At 39.1% G+C, this 18,436-nt stretch overlaps 2 protein-coding genes across 5 annotated transcripts in view; one reads left to right on the top strand and one right to left on the bottom strand.

The window, feature by feature from the left end:
* The window catches only part of CLK1 (CDC like kinase 1), a 747,223-nt gene that overhangs the window by 683,744 nt on the left and 45,043 nt on the right, over window positions 1-18,436 (top strand). The window lies entirely within an intron of this gene.
* SPATS2L (spermatogenesis associated serine rich 2 like) overlaps window positions 1-18,436 on the bottom strand; it is a 229,700-nt gene that overhangs the window by 60,009 nt on the left and 151,255 nt on the right. For all 4 annotated transcript variants that reach the window (XM_049773217.1, XM_049773219.1, XM_049773220.1 and 1 more), the window contains 3 exons: window positions 17,097-17,205; window positions 9,812-9,861; window positions 5,403-5,649 (listed from right to left, as the gene is read on the bottom strand). In XM_049773217.1, the coding sequence (XP_049629174.1) occupies window positions 5,403-5,649; window positions 9,812-9,861; window positions 17,097-17,205 (406 nt within the window). The remainder of the gene's footprint in view (window positions 1-5,402; window positions 5,650-9,811; window positions 9,862-17,096; window positions 17,206-18,436) is intronic.

Consider the following 18,436-nt stretch of genomic DNA (forward strand, 5'->3'; position numbering starts at 1 on the left):
GGTGAGCTGCTTTCTTCTTATTGATGTTTTCTAATCTTGTAGGCCAGTATAGAGTTTAGAGAAGCAAGGGATATAATCTTGAGGTTAGTGGCATTAGCATTCTCAAACATCCTGCTTGGAAAGATAGAAGGGAGTAAGAGAGGGAGGGAGAGAGGAAGGGAAAAAGGGAGGGAGAGGGAGGAAGGGAGAAGGATAGAGAGGGGGAGGGAAGGAGAGAGATAGAGGGAGAGGGAGGGAGGGAGAAGTGGAAGGAGAGAAAGGGGGAGGGAGGGAGAGGTAGAGAGAGAAATAGAGAGAGAGGGAGGGGAGGGAGAGAGAGAGGGAGAGAGAGACTCCTCCCATTAAATGAGGGTTAGAAATTCTGGTGAATTGTTTTCATGCCCTCCCCTTTTGTAGACAAAAAGCACAAGTAAATGATAATAGGACCCTTTCTCTTCCATTTATTCTCCTTGCCTCTGAGAATGGGAAAGTAATTCTGTGTCCAGTGGCCTGCTGAAATGGAGAGCATACTCCCACTAATGTGCTCCCATCCGCTAATGTTAGACAGACCACAGAATCTGGTCTAAGAATGGGAGGAAGCTACCTACTTGTGACAGTAAATCTGGCTTCCTAGGATACACAACACTCTAGAAAAGGGGGGAGAAAGAAAGTGTGCTGGAGCTAGCTAGGAAACCTCGCCTCAAAGTTGACCTCAGTGAAGATGGTGAGTGACTCAAATACTCTTCAGTAGAAAGTAAATCTAATGGAAGAAAGACTAAAGGAATTGTGCCAGTGGGAGAAAGACAACACAGGAACAGAGTGACTGCACATATGGTAGGACATTTGCCTTGCATGTAGCCTACTGAAGTTTGATCTCCGGCATCCCATAAGGAACTCCGAGCCTGACAGAAATAACTTCTGAGCTTGGAGCCACGAGTAACCCCTGATACCAATGTAGCCCCATTGGGGATCTAGCCCCAAAATAAAACAAAACAAAAACAAAAAAGAAAGAGAAAACCAGAAAGGAAAGAGAAAGAAAGAAGGAAGGGAAGAAGAGAGGAAGAGAGGAAGGAAGAAAGAAAGAAAGAAAGAAAGAAGAGAACGAAAGAAAGAAAAAGAAAGAAAGAAAGAAAGAAGAGAAAGAAGGAAAAGAAGAAAGAAAACAAGAATTTAAATCCTCTTCTAGACTATACAAAGATCAGCTCCTATACATTAGCAATTTGAGCTTTAAAATAGAGCCAGGCCAGATACATTGCACAGGAATTAAGGCTTTTGCTTGTTTTGCACATGGCCAACACCAGTTCAATCCAGCACACCACAGAATGTCTCTCTGGAACACGGCTGGAACTGATCCCCTAGTGCAGAGCCGGAAGTATTTCTTGAGCACAGCCAGTTGTGCTCCCTAAATCTAGACATTCAGATGAGCCTTCAGGCATTAGAAACCATCTTTGGGCATGATTTTTTGGGTAAAGAACAATTATGATCTTTTTCTTGCCTAACTTTCTAGTTGGACCAACTATGACAAACCTGATTTTATTATGTAAAAGGTCTAATTTAAGCTGTTATTAAAAATTCTGAAATACAGGAAAAAATACTTCAAGGCCAAAAGAAGTCATTTTGCCGAAGTTTAAGCCAAATCCCCTAGTTTCGGAGCTATATGCTGACATACCGCATTGTCCCACTCAGCAGAGCTATATTTACTGCCTGCAATGACGAGGCTTTGGGTGGTTATTTTTCATGTAGGAAGTCACACTAACACCCCTGAGCCACCTGCAGAGAGCTCAAAAGCTAACTTTTCCATTACCGGAAAATGATTATGTCTCAAATTTTCAAAAAAGAGAGATCTTGAATGTCAAGGTGTTATAAAAAGATAAAACAGGCGTTCACATGTGCGGAGCATACTGCCCAGCTAAGCATTCAGGGCAGACTTTTTGGAGTTAGTTTGTCATGGGAAAGCTTGATATATGCCCGTGACTCGCAGACTGGAGATTTCTTTTATGCTCTGACTTTGAATCCACAGAATACAGAATATCATTATCTGGCTTTGCTATGATTACTTTCTCCCTAACTTTTCAATCATATGTGTTTGTGGGATTATGGAGACTGTGGTTTTAGCCTTTCTTCTCCAATGTGCACATTAAATTACATGGACTTAAGGTAGGGTTAACAAAGAATGCTAACCTAAGGTATGGGTTGTTTTTCTCAGCTTCTCAACCTTGGTTTGAGGGGACCTTGGTTTGCACCTCTATACAATAGGGGAATAAGAGTAAAAACTAACTCAAATCCATTTAGTTCTAAAGAGCAACTGGAACAGAGTGCAGAATGTTCAAAACCTCAATACTTGGCCATGAAATATTTACTTAAGGTTTCTGGATTTTCAATGGATTGAACATCAACTTGATGATGAACCTTCATGATCTTTGGGAAGGAAAAACCCAACTAGTTATAAACTGAATTTTAAAATATGAGCACAGTAAATGAGTTGCGAATAAAGTTAATAATGAACTTCAAGAATTCCCTTGATTTTGCTATTTGCATAACCATAATTTATTCCTCAAGTGAAAAATTTCATGAAGCATAGACCTGTCACGAAGCAGTATCAAATAATAATAATAATGAAGCAACTCAGGTTCTTCATGTTCAACTTATAAAACTGAGGGGATACTAGGTTGGGCCTATGTGGTAAAGGACTCTTTGCAGAAAGTTCCTTGTTAAGATTGTGAAGTTACCTGGCCCAGAAAACATATGGTGAGTACTTTACTTTCAAGGCAGCTATCTACTGTGAAGTAAAGTACTTTAATATTGCATTTGCTCTGATGTCACAATATTTCAGAGTCACCCAAATTAGTTTAGGAACAGGGTATAAATTATAAGTAAATGTATGTATTAGACTCTTACACTTATATCAAAAAATGACTTGAGTAATTAAATTTTGAAGGTAATTCATGTGAAAGCAATAACAAGCTGGGAACCTGCCACTTGGTGATTTAATTTCTTTTCCATGACCCCTGTATAAATCAAAAGCTTCTCAAAATTCTAGGTACTATTAAAAAAGTAGGTTTGACATATTCAAATTATACATAAAAATCATTAAGGGTTTTGATTGTTGCTTTTCTTAGAGACATCATTGTGTAGTAAGGCTGATCAGAATGGTAACATTCACTAATAATGGAGTTTTAGGATAAAACATTTATGGTAGAAAATGGATGTTCTGTGAGACTTTTAACAACTTGCTAGCATGTTTTCAAATTCAAGTTCAAGGTGCCGCACTGGTGTGTCACTGAACTTGCTTCACTGATATTTTGCTTGTACCTTTAGATGAGACTCAGCAATTCCAGGGCAGGACACTTTCTGCTCACTGTAAGATTGCAGGGGAGCTGTGCCTAGACAGAGCCCCGTGCAGTACCCTAGAGCACAGTGGAGAGCTCTCCCAGCTCCTATTTAACCCATCAACTCCTCTCCAGAGCCACAAGTCTGCTGGGTTGTCTCTCTGACAACCCATTGCTCTACTGTGTCTCCCTGGGTCACTAAGTTGATAGGGCAATGCTCTGCCTGTTCTTCAAAGGGGCAAGAGTGTGTAATCTTTCTCAGCTGAGACAACCCACAGGTTCTGAATCTCCTGCTCTAATTTCACAGGGTTTTGCATATATGACAAGTTTTACACATCAACAGTTTTAGAAACTCCAGAATTTGATAACCAGAAGAACTTTGGGAGTCTTTGACACAAAGGTACTGACAGAGGGAGGCCTTAGAGGAGCAGGCATTTTGGAAAACACATATTAAAATAATTCTGTGTGTGTGTGTGCGTGTGTGTGTGTGTGTGTGTGTGTGTGTGTGTGTGTGTGTGTGTGGAGTGTGGTAGGGACATCAGAGGACCTACTTTCAGAGGAATCCTGAATAATAAAGGATTGTTTATGTGTTGAACTTTCTTTTGTCCTCTTCATCAACTTACACATAAGTACAAAGTACTTTTTTGGTATCGCTCACCTATGGATTTCTAAGATTCATTTTGATTTTAGATTTTAGATTTAAATGATTGTGTAAATGAAGAAGGGACTGTACTTCATTGCACTCAATTGCAGCCTCAGCAAAGGTCATAATATTTAAGTTGAGGACCATTAATCTGTAACATTGTGCATGGAGGCAGCTGAAATTAATAATTTTGTGTATCAAAAAAAACCCCACTTATTTAACTCTTAAGTCACTTGCTAAATTTCAAGAAACAGCAACCACCAAAATCCGGTAGACTATTATGTTCCTTCTTTTAAGTACAAGTGATTCAATGTAAGTGGGTGTGAGCATCTTACTGTTTTATTATAGGCCATCTATCCCTTATGGTAATGAATTTCTTCTATTTTCACTATCTGGTAATTCTGTTGCGACGTAGATCCTCTTGTCTATGAATGCTATTTTTAGATTTTTCTTTTTGGTTTTTGGGCCACACCTGGTGATGCTCAGGGGTTACTCCTGGCTATGCACTCAGAAATCGCTCCTGGCTTGGGGGACCTTATGGGACGCCAGGGATTGAACCTAGGTTCGGCCTAGACTAGTATGTGCAAGGCAGATACCTTATCACTTGGACCACAACTCCAGCCCCATTTTTAGATTTTTTTTTTTTATAAAAGTGGAGCACTGGGTCTAAGAGTATGATTTGAGGACATGGATTTACATTACAATAGTTTTCTTGTTTGACAGAAAAATGCATTGGGACTCTAGAGATAAAATGATGTATCCAATATCATGTAGCAGTCTTCTATAGATTAATTAATAAATAGCTATAGATAAATAATCAACATTTTAATTAAAATACTCTGGAAAGTTATGTTCTGTCACATATTTAATGTAATCTACCTATAACATTTTTTTCTTTTATTTTGGGGTATAGGGAAAGACTCACACCCAGCTGTGCTTGGGACTTATTCCTGTCTCTGCACTTAGAGATCATTCTTGGTGGGGCTCAGGATCATTTGGGGTGCCAAGGATCAAGCCAGGTTGGCCACAATCAAGGCAAGTGCCCTACCCACTATACTATAATATTTTTGGTTTTCAATTATTCCTCCCTTCTCCCGGCAAAGCTGTCTAAAAGGCAATCTCTTTAAATTAGAATTTCCATTTTCCTGATGATTCTGATACATGTTAGAACATGAATTTTAAGGAATAAAAATAATGATAATAATAAATAATTAATAACAATAACAATAAAACCTTTTCTGACTCAGTGTAGGGTTGCTCCCTGGCCCAGTTTACATTCCTCATGACCCCATATACTGCAGGAAGACTTTATGAATCCATGTACAGTGGAGAAGATCAACCTTTCACTTTAAAAGAAAGTATTCACAATTGCCATGACTGCCCCAAAAGTTCCTTCAGCACTCGACACTCTCTGCTCTGATGTCTTCCCTAGCAAATTAGGAATTACCAACCTGTGATCCCAAGGAGCGACTTGGAAGGTTCCTCGAGGACTGAGAGCTTTTTCTCCCGGGGAATGAATGCTGGCTTTTCACTGGCGGAATCTGTGGATGAACTGTCCTTCTCGCAGCCATTCACCTGGCCATTCTGAATCTGTGAAGCCGGTGGCTGCATGGATCCTGCTTCCGGCCTCTCTGCTTTGTCTTTTCCATCTTTGTTGCCCTGATGCTGCTTGGACTTGCTTCTTTTTCTCTTATTGTTCTATTATGGGAGGCAAATGGAAAGTTGATATTATTCACCTTGGAAAAAAATAGAAGGAAAACCTAAGCCTTAAAATGAGGCTAAGTCCTTGTTGTTTTTTGGCTCTTATAAGGAAGCATAAAACATAAACAGATCTATTAACTGCTCAAATCATGTAAACAGCTTCTCATTAAACTTGTATAAACAGTTATCTCATGAACATGCTCATCCAGAAGGGTTCTCAAATAGGTTTTGAGGCTGGAGAGATAGCATGGAGATAAGGCATGCCTTGCATGCAGAAGGACAGTGGTTCAAATCCTGGCATCTCATATGGTCCCCCGAGCCTGCTACTAGCGATTTCTGAGCGTAGAGCCAGGAGTAACCCTTGAGCACTGCTGGGTGTGACCCCAAACCAAAAAATATATACATATATATCACTACATGTGCCCTCAAAAAAGTATGGATTCTAAAAACACACTAAAATTTCATAACTTAATGAAGTTAAGCCAATAAGTCTTTTAAAGGAGAACTAATTTACTCTCCACATCCCCACCAACACTGCTTGTTCTCATTCTTTGTGATGTATGCCAATCTCTGTTTTTGGTTTTGGGGCCACACTTGGTGACGCTCAGGGTTACTCCTGGCTATGCACTCAGAAATTGCTCCAGGCTGTGGAGGACCATATGGGACACCGGGGATCAAACACAGTTCCGTCCTGGGTCAGCCACATGCAAAGCAAATGCCCTACCACTGCACTATCGCTCCGGTCCCTAAGAATCATTCTTAAAAGAAAATACATCTATATTTTAACCAGATCTCAAGATGACTGGAATTATTGGAACTATTCATTATCTACCTTCCCCTCCTTTATTAACTCCTAGTTTCATAAAGTATGGGAAGCTTTCCTATAACTCTTTGGCTGCCACTATTTTTAACAGTCTCTGCTTATCTTGACTCTTCATTCTGTCTGAAATAAAGACCATTTGCCAGTGGTAGAAAGGTAGTTTTACACTTAACATGGGGAGAAAAAAAAGTTAGATGAGTGAATTGGGTCTGAAGTTTCCTCATTAAGAGCAGACGCAATTACAAAGCTGACTCATTCCTGGCTGCCCTGTGAGAGGGTCAGTGGGAACGTGGTATCCTGCACCCTAATGTGGGGGCCTAGACAGCATAGAGGGAGGGGTTGGGGAAAAGGGCACCAGTTACCTTACCTCATCCACTAAGGCTCCTCTTTATCTTAGGGCATCTTGACTCAGAGGTGATTGTGGTTTTGTTTCAAACAAAAGAAGGGAAATAGAAGGACCAAATCATTTTCTAAAATGGCCTTTTCTTGATGTGCAGAGGAAGCCAGGGAGGCTGCAGCTCAGCTGGTACTCCCCATGCACAGGGAAGACAGAGTCTGTGCTGCTAAACCTGTTGCTTGTTCTGTATGTGGCCTGCACAGTGCTGGATGGGGAATGTTAGGTGTGTTGAGTCTCCCTCTGTTCAGAAGCCAAGTCGATGCTTAGACTGTAGAAACAGCATCTGAATGTTCTACTTTTACAGAGTATTGATCATTCAGGCCAAGCAAGAGGCCAGGAAGTCCCTTTCATTCAGCTGTGATTGTTGAGACCTGAGAAATATCCCTTGCAAACATGCAGTTTTGAGCATTTGTTTCGGAGCAGATAAAGATAATGTTCAGTTTTGTAGCCCAGCCCTGCAGTTCAGGTCAAGGTTGGCCCCAGATCAGATTGGCAGAGTTTCGAAGTTTAAATCGCCCTAGATCCAATTCTGCATCCTGTGGCTGGTGACACTTCTTAGAAAGTAGCAGCGGTCTCAGGAATTTCCTGGCTGGGTTGGCACCTTCATAAATCCTACATTTATAGATTCCACCTCAATATGTAAGGATCTGCCTCCCAAAGAATCACCAGCCTTTCTCCTACCAGTCTTCCCACCTGCCCCTCTTTCCTAGACCCTGAGAGCCTGAGTAGGTGACCTTCCCTTTTTGCTCCCCACTTCCCACCTGTAAGGGTGACCTCTTCTCCAATGACAGGATGACTGAATCTAAGCCGTTTCCAGACAAGATGTTGCTAGACTACTTGTTATATGCTCAACACCTCAGCTCACTCAAATAGTAGTTCAGATGTTAAAGATGTTTCTGGTTAAAATATAGATGTATTTTCTTTTAAGAATGATTCTTAGGGACCGGAGCGATAGTGCAGTGGTAGGGCATTTGCTTTGCATGTGGCTGACCCAGGACGGAACTGTGTTTGATCCCCGGTGTCCCATATGGTCCTCCATAGCCTGGAGCAATTTCTGAGCGCATAGCCAGGAGTAACCCTGAGCGTCACCAAGTGTGGCCCCAAAACCAAAAACAGAGATTGGCATACATCACAAAGAATGAGAACAAGCAGTGTTGGTGGGGATGTGGAGAGAAAGGAGCTCTTAACCACTGCTGGTGGGAATGTCGTCCAGTTCAACCTTTATGGAAAGTGATAGGGAGATTCCTCCAAAAACTGGAAATCAAGCTCCCATATGATCCAGCTATACCATTCCTAGGAATATACCCTAGGAACACAAAAATACAATACAAAAATCCCTTCCTTACACCAATATTCAATGCAGGACTATTTACCATAGCAAGACTTGGGAAACAACCAAGATACCCTTCAACAGATGAATGACAAAAGAAACTGTGGTACATATACACAATGGAATATTATGCAGCTGTCAGGAGAGATGAAGTCATGAAATTTTCTTATACATAGATGTACATGGAATCTATTATGCTGAGTGAAATAAGTCAGGGAGAGAGAGAAAGACGCAGAATGGTCTCACTCATCTATGGGTTTTAAGAAAAATGAAAGACATTCTTGAAATAATAATTTTCAGACACAAAAGAGAGAAGGGCTGGAAGTTATAGCTCACCTAATGAAGCTCACCACAAATAGGGATGAGTTTAGTTAGAGAAATAACTACATTGTGAACTATCCTAATAATGAGAATGTATGAGGGAAATAGAAAGCCTGTCTAGGGTACTGGTGGGGGTTGCGTGGGGAGGAGGGAGATTTGGGACCTTGGTGATGTGAATGTTGTACTGGTGATAGGTAGTGTTCTTTACATGACTGAAACCCAAACACAACCATGTATGTAATCAAGGTGTTTAAATAAAATATATATAAAAATTTAAAAAAAAAAAAAAAAAGGGGCCGGGCGGTGGCGCTAAAGGTAAGGTGCCTGCCTTGCCTGCGCTAACCTTGGACGGACCGAGGTTCGATCCCCCGGTGTCCCATATGGTCCCCCAAGCCAGGAGCAACTTCTGAGCGCATAGCCAGGAGTAACTCCTGAGCGTTACTGGGTGTGGCCCAAAAAAAAACCAAAAAAAAAAAAAATTTAAAAAAAAAGAATGATTGTTAGGCCTGACCCCTTTCCTTTCAGGAAAGCCCATATATCCTGGGAGATCCCAAAGGTGACCTTATTGGGAAACCATGGAGTGGGAGAGACAGTTGAAAAAAGAAGCCAGTGATTTGGGGGGGGGTAGTCACCAAAACAGATTACAGGTCAAGAGCAAGAAAGCAGCTCCTGACCACCTCTGGTAAGCCCATGGAGGACAGGAAGGCATAGGAGCACATTGAGAGACCTGTGTGGGCCAGAAAAGGACAGCCCAGCCCAATGGGCTGAGTCAGCAGCTCAGCTCCCACCATGCTGCTGCAAGCATCTCAAGCCAGGACATCTGGGCCTCTCCTTTTTGCTCATCTTCTAGGGCATATTCTTTTCTTCTCTGATTAATGCTCAGAACTCAGGACGACCTTGGCCAGATGCTTTAAGTTGCAAAAGCAGGTGGAAAATACATTGAGCTTTTCAAGCATCTTTAAGACAACTCCTGAGTTGTTTTGTTTTTTTTTTTCCTTTGTACTAAAGGATATGTTTAGGCAAGTTAATGTTTTAAATCCTTTGAATTCTCATTCAGGCTGGACTCACCTTAATACTTAAAAAGAAATACTCTGGAACTTCCTAGGCACACCTGGTAGTGAAAAACGCTGACCAGAAAACAAAGGCATCAGAGCTGCGATTTCAGAATGCCCTGAACTTGGCAGTATATTAACCTCTGTGGAAGCCTTATAAAATGGGCAGCCTTATTAAAATGACAACATTCATGGCAATTTTGATTGAAGATGCTATTTCCAATCAATATTAATCTTACCTTCTTTTTTCCTGTCATATTCCATTCTTTTAGAACTTGAATTGCACTGCCTAGAGAAAGACAAAGAATATTCAACATATAGCCACATCATAAATCATCATATAAAATTCATCTCCATTTTTCCAACTTTGTAGCAGGTATTGTTTAGGGGGTTGATGTTTTCATTTGTTTTGATACATCCTACCTTAATAAAATATCAGCATTACCTTTTTATTTCTGAATTTTCATCTAATTTCCTGTATGATCTTAGTTTTATCACAATATTAAGCCCCACTCCAGGCTTTCTTTTTTCTTTTCATCATTATGCTGTCTTGGAGAAAATGAGATACATCTGAAGCATCGCCTGATAGCTCCATTGCCATAGGTAGAATTAAAATGGTTCTGTTTGCTCTATAAAGTAAAACACCCATAATCTTCCAGACCAAAGTTGGGATTTTGATTTTATTAATCATGTTAAGTCACAGCTTTTTTTTTGTCTTTATGCTCTTTTTTCTGCCTTTGCTCTTATGTTCACAAATTTCAGGTTGATAATAAAGGCAGATAATTTGTTGTTGGTTTTACTCCTGTCAATGTGGACTGGGATCCCGATATGGCTTTTGCATGGCTTCCACTTGGGAACAAGAACAGTCACTCAAATGACAAGTTAAGCTTCAGGTTCTATCAATGTCATTCACATATATCTGTGGAACTGCAGGAGCTCTGAGGAAAAGCCTGGTCTGATTAAATTATGAAATTATGCAAAAGGAAAGTTTTACCACTCTTCAGTTAAAAATAGCCATTTTCACATAGCCTAACAAAGATATTCAGTTTGTTTAGGTTAAAGGTAAATTTAAATAATAAGTTATTGGGAATGAGAACTCAGTTTTGGTCATATAACAATAGGTACTTTAATGAGAGTATTTCTTAAATGTATTTTTTTAAAAAACAACTTTAGGCATTTTATTACATGCCCACTATAAGTATTGTTCTGTACAAAGAATGTATTGGGCTAAACAGAGATAAATTTCAGGATGGCCTTTAGACCACAAATTTTAAATCAGTAGGGTACAAATTATTGAGTCTGTTGTCATTGATAGATTTTTCTTAGACTCATGTTTAAATGGGCTAATTATCCTTATCTGTTCAAAGTTTCAAATTCAATGCTCTTTTTTTTCAGGCTTGAGTTGCATGTACTTGAAATAATAAGTCTACCTAAGAGTAAGCTATAATTCAGACTTTTTATTAACTGGGCTGGTCTTTCTTTAAATTGCCCAGTGAATTAATGTTCCCAGTATTTTCCTTTTGAAGAACTCCAGGAAGCAATTTTCATTAAGTTTCTTGGTAAGTCACTCGAGTGACTAGTAATCTTTAGGGTATGTCTTACTTATAGAAAAACTCGTGTTTTCTAAATAAAGTCACATTTAAAAATGTTAAATACTCTTCTTTTTAATCAGAAAAAGGACATGAGTTGCTAACTGCTTTCAATGGCAATATTCAATTATTCTTCTAATTTTCATGTTTTGACATAAATTCTAGTTGCAGTTTAGACAATGAGTTTTTAGAGAGTAATTCTGCAAAGTACCGATGTTTACAGAGAATTTTGAAACTGCTATTATTAAATTTTAATTATACTGAAAATTACTTGGGAGTTGTTCAAGTTGCCTAGATTCAATGCTTATAATGTGCTTCCTAAGTAACTCCTAACAGATATTTGTAGATTCTCAGTGGTTTTTAAGGAAATTTTTCTCTTGGAAACAAAATGAGATGAGGTTTCCTGGCAATGACCATATTTTTAGAAGAAAAGATCTTAAAATTGGCAAGGTGAAAATCAGAGATTCTCAGAACTTAATTTGAGAGTTGGTAAGGTATTTTAAGTACATAAAATATAACCCCCTGAAATAAATGACACCCTGAAATCCCCTAAAGCTATAAAAATCAGATAGGTTAAAAAAAGAGACAGAACTAAATACAAAGGATTTCATGATGGTCTATTAGTTACTGTACATCTGTGTTTTTCATTGAGGTCACTTGGTAACAAAAACTTCTCCCAGCATAACAGATGCTGGGTCTTTCATTCAAGTGAGGGTAGAGTGGAACCCAGATTTTACCCTGTGTAGAGTGGAACTTCTTCCCTTGGCTAGCGCCTGGTGATATTTTTAGTGAAATCTAAAAAAAATCGTTTACATGTGTTAAAATGTGCATATTCCCCCCCCCGTGATTTTTTTGAAACAAGCTGTGCCAAACGCTGCAAAAATCACATTAATATCAAATTCTCTCCTATTTGTCATTATGACTAAAGATTTGTGAGGTCAGGAGGAAATGTCAGAAACTTGCTTACACTCTGCCTGGAGGTCTAATTTGAATGATAATCATTTGGAACCAAATTAGGAAACTTAACACCTTGAACAAAGAGCTCTGGATGTGAACAAGCCATTTGGTTCCAAGACCTTGACTGAAATACAGTTACACTTGTCAAAAAATTAGGAAGAGTATTCTACTTAGGGCAATAAAGAAAGCAAATCATCCTTAACTAAGAAAGCATCAGTAGGATGTATTAGAGAATGTGTTGATAGATCTTCGCTGGTAGTGTCAAATTAGTTCATTAGTTTTATTTTCACAAAACAAACTGCTATCTGGACAGGAGACAAGTGACAATCAAAGACAGTAATGAGTTTCTGTTTATAAATAAAACTTAATTTCATTAGGCGAGATGTATAAATTTACTATAGAATAAACAGGTTCCTAAGATGTTAGATACTGTGATAAAAATGGCTGTTTAAATACAAACTTCTTTTTTATTTAAGGAAGGTGAGAAAATACTTGAGGTAGAGAAAAATGAAAATGAACTGATCTTTTGACTAAATGGTCATCTCAAAATCATGACATAAATATAAACTGAAGACTACATCAACTCTCTCAGATGAAACAAGGGTTCTAGCCATAAGGACTAGCAGTTGCTTCCTAGGTAAAGTGCTGAGAGAACTTTTCAGACAAGAAATGAAATATAGTCACTTCTATTCATAAGGACACCATCAAATAAAGTACACAATCCTAATAACAAACAGCAGGCAATTGCATTAGTAGCATTATTATAATATTAAAAATAATCTGTAATTTGTCTTTTTTTGTTGTTGTTGTTCTTAGGTTGCACCTGGTGGTGCTCAGAGCTTATCATGGCTCTGTGTTCAGATATTATTCTTGTCAGGGTTAGTGGGACCGTATGGAATGTGGGAGTTGATCCCAGGCTAGCTTTGTGCAACGCAAGTGTCTTACCTCTTGTACAATATCTCTGATCATTGCCTTATTTCAAATAAAAAATAATCAACTTCTTTTAGGTGATAATTTTTAATGTGAAAAATTATTATTCTTTGGTTTACAATCTATTGATAATGGTTTCTTATGAACATAATTCCAATACCACACTCCTTACCAGTAAACCCTTTTCCCTTGCACAGGAGCCCAAAGACCCTCCTATACAACCTTCTCTCCCAAATACCTCAATTGTGTGCATCAGTTTCCCCACTCAGTATGTTGCCTTTGGATCTTTGTTGCTGTCCCTTTGTGTATTAGATCATTCTGTATCTGTCCTTTTTATTCTGGTTGACTTCATTCAGCATATCTATTCTCTAATTCTATCCATGGTGCTACAAATTGCATAATTTTGTTCTTTCTTAGAGCTGCATAGTATTCCATTGTGTTTATATATATATATATATATATATATATATATATATATATATATATATCACATTTCCTTTTTCCCCTTATTTTGATTTTTGGGCCACATCCAGTGGTGCTCAGTGGTTACTACTGGCTCTGCACTCAGAAGTTATTTCTGGAAGGCTTGGGGGACCATATGGGATGCTGAGGATTGAACCAGAGTTGGCCACATGCAAGACAAATGCCATACCTACTGTACTAATTTTCTGGTTCCATATACCACAGATGCTTGATCCACTTATCTATAGTTGGGCATCTGGGTTGTTCCCATATCTTGGTTATTGTACTAAAAGCAGAGAAAAACAAAGCCATACAAGTATCCTTTTGAAAAAATTGTTTTGTGTTTTGGGGATAAATGCCAAGAAGCAGTATTGCTGGGTCATATGTGAATTCTATTCTGTTTTTATGAGAAATCTCCATATTGCTTTCCATAAGGCTGAACCAGATGCTATTTCCATCAGGAGTGGATGAGGGCTCCTTTCTTACTGCAACTCTAACAGCACTGGCTATTTCCAGATTTTTTTTGACATTTGCTCTTCTCACAGGCGTGAGATTATATTTCATTGTTTTTATTTGCATTTCCCTAATTATGAGTGACAAGGAGCACCTTTTCAGATACCTATTTATGTCTTCTTTGGGAATCTTTTCACCCTATTTATGGATGGTGGTCATTGATTGTTTATTGGAAAGTTTACTGATCGTGGATATTAACTTTTTTTATTATTATTTTTATTTTAATTATGACAACAAAGATGCAAAGAAAGAGGACAGGGTAAAGTTACAGTGGAAGCCCAATCACCCATAAACAAAATTCACGGTATTCCCATCGATGATATCCCAGCCTTGAACTTTCAGCCAAAGAACATTGAGAAAAACAAAACTAAACCCATGTACAATACAATTACTTTGTCCCTCAAATCCCCAGTTGCAGTACATACTATTTCTTAGCAGCACACAATATAATCTAAAGACATTAGACTTATGTAACTCCTTAAACATTGAGGGGAAAGTACATTTCTCTAGTTCCATGCACATGCTTACTAGTTTAAGTTAACCTCAAAAGTTTTAGTGGGTTGTTTTTCTTAAGGATTGATGTCAAGGGAACTTAGTAAAAAACGGTATTAAAGTGGCATTTGTTTGCATAGGCCCACCAAAACATAAGGGACATGGAAAGACAAATTATGGTCTAAATACAAGGAGACCCTACCCCTGAAGTTTCCTGGCACAGGACTGACTCTAGGCTCCAGGCAAACTAGTTTGTCCAATTCAAGTCATCGTCTTTAGTGGCAATACACCCCCATTCCTCACATAGTCTCTGTTGTTGGTATCATGCTTCTGTATTAAAGATCCTGGAGTCTGCATATCCCATATTGCAGTCAGGATGGTGCAGAGCATGCTCTCGTTTCACCTCACACTTAAGGGGCACTAGAGAGAACCATGTCCTGTAGAGCAGGTCATTGTTGTTGTCAAGTCTTCTCAGTGTAAACGGAAGTCTCTTTTTAGGGGGTCGATGTCAGACCCTTGGTAGTGTCTTTCCTGGTAGAGGACTGCTTCCAGCTGTTGCTATAAAAGACCTTGGATGTTTCGTAGATAGCTTGCCTGGCGTGAATGGCGGATGCCCATTCTTCTGAGGCCTGTGCCAGGTCATTATATCAATGTTCAGGGTGTAAGGTACATTGTACTGAGATTTATTAGATAAGGACTTATCTATATGTATGGTGTTTTCCCATTTTAATGTGTCTATGCAAACAAGGATCAATGCCATGAAGTGTTATTGGTGCATCTGGAGGCAATAGGAATAAGACCAGCAATTTCCATGACATAGTTCAATCATAGGCATCAAACTGAGGGACAGTTCCAACAACAATCCTTACTATACAGCTTACAAAGAAAAGACAAGATGAAAAGTGGATAGAAACATCATGGTAGAAAAATATATAGAAAGTTACATCAGTTAAAGAAAATACCCATAAAATATTCAAAAGATATATGTGTTCAATATGTGTTCAATTTGTGTCCTAAATAGTTCTGGGATTTGTTAGAACTACTGTATGTCTTAGGTCAGAGATTAAAACTATGTGTTACTAAAGTTAAGAAGGATAAATCTGGGGTACTGATGGTTGGGAGGAGCAAACTCCTACCAGGAACCCACCTGGAGATCCGGAGGAATGGGGGAGAGGGGGGTCGGGTGACCCAGGTCCGGGCCCCCCTGACCCTAGGCCGGACCAAAAGGCCGCTGGCCTGTGGGGAGGCCTGCCAGCTGCCCGTCCGTGCCGGCTAAAAATCCTGCTCCAGGAAGGGAGAGGGACCCTCCCAAGCCCGAAGGACAGGGATTTGAGCCCCACCCTAGGCCAGTATCCCGGCCTGGCCTGGGAGTGGGGAAAACGGATATTAACTTTTAAAAAAAATTTTATTATAACCCCATGATTTACCAAATTTTTCATAATACAGTCATTTCAGGCACAAAAATATTCCAACACCTATCCTACCACCAGTGTGACTTTCCCTTCACCAGTGTCCCAATCTCTCACCCACTATAATAGTTAGTCCCTTGTAGAAAGAAATTTACTTCAGATTGTTCTTAAAACACAAAGACAACTGAAATAAGCAAAACTTAGATTAACAGGCTCAAATTGAAATGACTGCTTTATCTCTCCCTGGTGGTACTAAAGTCAGTGTCTAAGGATTTACTGGGCTGCAGTTGGTCTAGTTGAACCTTCTGGGTTTAGGCTCACTGAGCTTGGTAGATTTCTATGTAACTTTTCCATCAGATTTCCTCTGACAATAGTATAAAATTTTAGGTGTTGTGTGGATGTATGTGGCCATGTGACCCAGGATCTGTGGATCTAAAATGAATTTGGTGGCTTGGCAGTTTGATAAGGTTAAGTTGTATAGCTGGACTGTTTCTGTCAGAGGGTGTTTTCTGTGGCATGGGCTGCTGTGGCTTCAGGTAGAAATGTGAATCGACACCCCACCCATTCTGAGAAGGTACCAGAGGTATCAGCCTGGACCAGACTACCTGGCAAGAATTAGAAGCCATCATGTTCTTTTGGACCTTAGTTGTGGAGCTGGGCCATTTTCCTGCCAGTAAGATGGGGCCAGGGAATTTACTGTTGGGTTTTCCTGTGTTGGAGGGTTTGTGGGTAGACTTGGCTAGCCTTCATTTCAAGAATACCCTAGTTTTCAGCTCATAGACTGGTCCCACCTAGGAAGATTTAGCTGCTCATCATTCTTTTTGAGTTTAGGTGTGAAGCTAGGCTGTTTCTGTGAGTTTGTTGGGTGTGGAACATTTTAATTTCTTTTTTGTGGTGCTATGGCTGTCATGCCTAGGGACACTAATATAAAAGACAAGTGCTCTACTGCTAAGCTATATTCCAGTCAACATATTTCTTTTTTAATGGTGGAAAAAGAACTTCCAACTTTTGCCTTTTATTATGAATGTATATATTTAAAGTCAAGAATATTTTTATGAGAACTAAAAATGAGTTAATAATTGGCATGCAATGCATGTAAAGAAGAAAAAAAACCCCAAGATATACAGGATTTAGCTCAATTATCTTCTAGTTCAGGGGACATGGATACTTACCATCCACAAAAGCTTGCACTGCTTTATCTACATTAAAATCAAACTGTTGTAGCACCAGAACTATTTCATTATTGCTTTTGTTGGGAACAACTGATCGAACTGCATAGATCTGCAAAGAAAAAGTAAATAAATGTCATTTATCTATGAATCACTCACTGGAGAGAATTATCACTATGAAAAAGGCATTTGAAGAGCCAACGGATCTTTCTTGCTCTCATGCATACTCAGGATGCTTCAGACTAGTACAAATTCATCTTGATCCTCCTTCTAATGCCTTATAACCTGTATCCACATTGCTGCAAAGACCTACTTGTTAGGGCTGGAAGGAGAGAATGTAGAAAGCTAGTTGGGTTTTTGTGTTGTGCCCTTCCTTGAGCCCACTGACACCTTCAGTTCAGTCTTGCACCTGGGTCCCAGGTTTGATTCCTGTCATCCTATAAGGTTCCTTGAATCTGTCATGAATAATTTCTGAGTGCAGAGCCAGGAATAAACCCTGAGCACTTCTGGATGTGCCCCCTCCCCCGCGCAAAAACAAAACAAAACAGAAAGAAAGAAATTAAGATGCAATTGTATTTTTGAAAATGTATTTTTGAAATGGCCATCATGATGATGTAGAAAATATTCCCACACATATTTATAAAAGTTAAACTTTTAAAACATAGTAAGAGTAAATGCAAATACGAGAGCTAAAATTTTAAGAGATTAGGATAATAATTGATTTTTAATAATCTCTGTGCATTTCTTACTCAATTTTAGCATGTATTTTCTTCTTGCCTAAAAAAATGAACTTACCTTCTCACAAAACTTGAAATTGTTATAGAATGTTCTAGTATTTGAGCAAAACCAGGCTTAACAAAATTAGCTTCCAATGTAAGTTCTTTTTTTTTAATAATACCTTTATTTAAACATCATGATTAAAAACATGACTGTAGTTGGGTTTCAGTCATAAAAAGAACGCCCCCCCCCATCACCAGTGCAACATTCCCACCACCAATACCCCCCCTCCATTTCCCTCCTCCCCCACCCCTGCCTATATTCAAATCAGGTAATCTACTCTCACTCATTAACATGGTCATGGTAGTTGTTAGTGTACTTATTTCTCTAACTGCATTCACCACTCTTTATGGTGAGCTTCATATTGTGAGCCAGTCTTTCTGGCCCTCATCTCTGGGCATTATTATTATAATGTCTTTTATTTTTCTTAAAACCCATAGATAAGTGAAACTATTCTGTATCTATCTCTCTCCCTCCCTCTGACTTATTTCACTCAGCATAACAGTTTCCATGTCCATCCATGTATAGGAAAATTTCATGACTTCATCTTTCCTAATGGCTGCATA

The sequence above is a fragment of the Suncus etruscus genome, chromosome 5 (assembly GCF_024139225.1).
Source record: "Suncus etruscus isolate mSunEtr1 chromosome 5, mSunEtr1.pri.cur, whole genome shotgun sequence".
Lineage (NCBI taxonomy): Eukaryota > Metazoa > Chordata > Mammalia > Eulipotyphla > Soricidae > Suncus > Suncus etruscus.